This window comes from Manacus vitellinus, unplaced genomic scaffold (assembly GCF_001715985.3).
Source record: "Manacus vitellinus isolate BGI_N305 unplaced genomic scaffold, ASM171598v3 scaffold_5_pilon, whole genome shotgun sequence".
NCBI lineage: Eukaryota > Metazoa > Chordata > Aves > Passeriformes > Pipridae > Manacus > Manacus vitellinus.
In genome coordinates this window covers 35,237,646-35,241,420 of record NW_021940682.1, presented here as the reverse complement: position 1 = coordinate 35,241,420, position 3,775 = coordinate 35,237,646, and the positions used below count along the sequence as shown (strand labels likewise).

The window sequence follows — 3,775 nt, the reverse complement described above, 5'->3', positions numbered from 1 at the left end:
ACAAGATGTACATCTTTTTTTATGTGGTAAGTTCTTGGAGTAATGGAGTTCTTTAATTTATTTTTTTATTTTCAGTCTTAAAATACAATCAGTGTCACGTATGCAGAAACTGGATGAACATAGCTGGATCAAAACATGGCTCACTGCATTAATAGCATTACAGCAGTATCTTGGAAATTTAAATGTATTCAATCAACCCTACCAACAGTCAAAATAGATTTTCAGTCTAAACTGTGGTACTGTGATACTCCACAGTCACAAGAGTCTTAAAGACAGATTAAAAATGAGAAATTTGAAAGCTGTTTTTCCGTGTTTTATCAACAAACCTACAGTAGTCTCTATGAAAACTGTTATGCCCTACCTTGTGTGTACAAAAACCAAACTTTGCCATATTTCACTGCAACATTTCAGATTCATGCTGGTATAACACAAGAACAGTATTTTACTCTTTAAGGAGCCCTAGTAGGGCAGATGTTCTTATTTCAGAATAATATATTGCAGGAAAGTTCTCATACTCATTGTTTTTTATACTTACAGATGATGATTTTTGTATTAGTTCTGCTCTTTTTATTAGTTCTGCCTAAGATGCCGATAATTTTCCCCACAGCAGCTCTCACAGGGCTGTGCTAAAAAGGTGCTGATAACTGTCGCTGTTGTGACAGTCAAGAAAGACACAAGCAGTCTAGTTCAGAGCAGAATATAGCTGGTCTGTTGGCTCCCTAGCCCCCTTGGATGAGGATGTCGACTTTGCAAACTTTCGAGTGTATCCTTGAGATAAGGAAGTCATGTACACAATCCTGAAGAAGGAACAGTCTTGGCATAACAAAGTGATCCACAAGGAATATTCACCCCTTCCCGCTGTAATTTCCAAAGCAAAGGATGTGCTTGTTTTATTATTACATCTGTATCATGTTTTTTTTTTAATCTCAGACAGAAATCCAAGCTGTCAGGTGAATTTTCCATTGAACAGCAGCATCTCTCCAACATTCCTGCTGAAGTTCCAACTTGGAAAACTTTACTGCTGTTAATCACCAGGAAATTTGAGTGACATACCTGGAAAATGCATCCACAGCCTTATATTGTCTATTAAATTAATTGCAAAAGCCATGTTGTCTTCAGTGGATGGAAAATGAGCTCCTGGATTGTGCTCTAAGGGTGTCAAAGTATCCCTTGACCCCCCCCTTGCCTTCACTGTTGAATAACCCCAATTAATGCCACTAATAATTGATCACATGAACTTATTGTCACTAATATTTCCTCTAAGAACAGGAAGAGACCACTTCAAGAAACAAGTAATTGTCCTTCCCTTTGTCAGAGCTCAACAAAAGTGCTGGTGATTATTTTTCAACATTATTAAACACATTATTTCATTAAAATTAAATAATCTGGGGAAACTGCAGGAAAATTAAATATGATGTAAAGGCTTTCTGGCCAAACAAACATTACTCTCAACTTATTAATGCTATTTTATCATATTAACAGTGCTTTTTAAGGCTACACTTAATGTAGTCTTGAATGAGTCCCCCGTCGCCATGTTCAGGGGGCTTGACAGGTGCTTTGAGGAGGATCCCTTCTTCAGCAATCCCTTTGCTGCCCACCACAAACCCATGAGGCAGATGATGAGGAGCTTCTCAGAGCTCTTCGGGAGGGAGCCGTTGCTGAGCCTGCCGGAGGGCAGGGACAGAGCAGACAGAGCGCTGCAACAGAGAGCACGCCCAGACTCCCGGCTGGCTCCTCGGGGGAACCACAGAGATGCAGATTTTGGGGATCCATTTTCTGCCATGAACAGGATGATGTCAAACATGAGGAACAGTATGCTGGAAATGCACAGGAAATTTGATGACCTGTCCACGTACCCCGATGGACACACGTTCAGCTCCTCCTCCATGATGACTTACTCCAAAGTGGAGGATGAACCTCCAAAGGTTTTCCAAGCCTTGGCCCAGATTCACACAGTCCTGGGAGGTGTTAAGGAGACAAGAAAAGCACTTAAGGACTCTGAAGGTGGCCTGGAACAAATGGCCGTTGGCCATCACATCCAGGATTGGGCTCATGTTATCAAAAACTCCAAGAACTGCAAGACTGGGGATGAGGAGATGGACCAAGAATTCATCAACCTGGATGAAAATGAGGCCCAGAGCTTTGATGAGGAGTAGCAGAAGGAGGTCTTGAAGTTCAAGCCAGAACTAGAAGCTCTTTAGAAGCTCCAAAATACAGAAGTATCAATTACAAGGAGAATGGATCAAGAAGAGAGAAGCTACTTGGAACTGGAGATTCCAGAGTGCCCAAAGATTCCTTGGAGTCTCTCAGTGTGAAAAGAACACATGTCCCCCTCAACAAAAGCAGCAGGAAATAAGTGGCCCCATTCCCCTGAGATGGAGTTTCTCCAGAGCAGATAATGGTGCTCATGTCCATACAAATGCACAGGATACGTGACCAATCTCTGTGTTGTGCCTTTGTTCCTCCTGAATGTTCCTCAACCTTCAGCTGCTCAGTTAAACCCTCTCCTTTCAGTGAACTAAAACCCCAACCACTTTCTGCCTGAAAGCACTTTATGGATTATCACCAATTCTATTTAAAAAAGAATTGATTTGCAAAGTTTTTCAGCTACAACTGCACCGGTCTCACACTTTATCAAGCCTGGCAGCGCAGCTACTTTTCCCCACTCTATAAGTTGCACAGAAAATAAATTCTCTTCAGTTTGTGTGGCTGAAATAATTTTTAGGTGATACTTAATAGGAATTCAAATACATTAGAGCCAACAGACCAGCTGTGCACTCCCACAGATAACACACCAGCGCTCTGACTACAGCTGAGCAGTGCTGGCACAGTATCAGCTCTGTCTCTCCAATATTCCCCCCTCACAAGTAGGATGGGGCTGGTCCAAATCCTGGGAGCAGACATAACCAAGACAGCTGACCCAAACTGACCAAAGGGATATTCCATACCGTATGATGCCTTCTCAGGTATAAAAACTAAGAGAAAGGAAGAAAATGGCAAGGGGAGAATGGGGGGAGACCATTATTTACATTTACCTTCTGTAGCAACAACTACTTGTGCCAAAGCCCAGCTTCCAAACAGGTGGCAACATCGCTTGCTGATGGGAAGTATAAAATAAATCTTTTGATTTTTTTCCTTTGCTCGTATGCACACGACCCTCATTTTTGCTTTAGTAAGCTACCTTTATCTTGATCTGCAAGGGTTTTTTCCCACCTTATTTTTTCTCCCCCTGGCCCCCATCCTGTGGAGGAGGGAAGTGATAGAATGGCTTGGTGGGCATGTAGCATTCAGCCACGGTCAACACACCACAGTCTTAAAAATCTGTTAATATTTGATAATAAAAGGATTTTTTGAATTACAAATTTTATCATATCAGCTTTTGAAAATAGTACTTCCTGTTACTGAAAAGAATGAAGGCAGAAATATATTCGTCTGAGGGTACTTCTTTCTCTGGTCTCTTAAATGTTTACTTGACTTTTGTTTCAAAGCAATATGAGTAACACTGTGGTGGAAGTGAAATAACAATATTTTTATCCCTAAAAAGAAACTCAAAATTTCACTGTCCTAAATAACAATGAAAAGACAAGGTTAAAAAAAAATAAAATGAGGTAAAAAACGAAGTCTTAAAAATCTTTTGCAAAGAAAATTCCAAAAAGAGGTGTAATCATTTATTTATGTATCAAACCTGAATCTTGTATGAATATGGTTTTATCTAGTTGATGAAAAGTTATTGTGAAATCAAAAGAATGTCAAATTTCAGGGGTAATACCTGTGT

General features: G+C 40.4%; 1 protein-coding gene across 1 annotated transcript; it reads left to right on the top strand.

The window, feature by feature from the left end:
• Window positions 1-1,532: 1,532 nt before the first annotated feature.
• Window positions 1,533-2,435, top strand: LOC103760078 (myeloid leukemia factor 1). The gene is given in 2 exon segments (XM_018080268.2): window positions 1,533-2,190; window positions 2,193-2,435. Coding segments are annotated over 2 exon segments (822 nt in total). The 3' UTR covers window positions 2,357-2,435.
• Window positions 2,436-3,775: the final 1,340 nt, after the last annotated feature.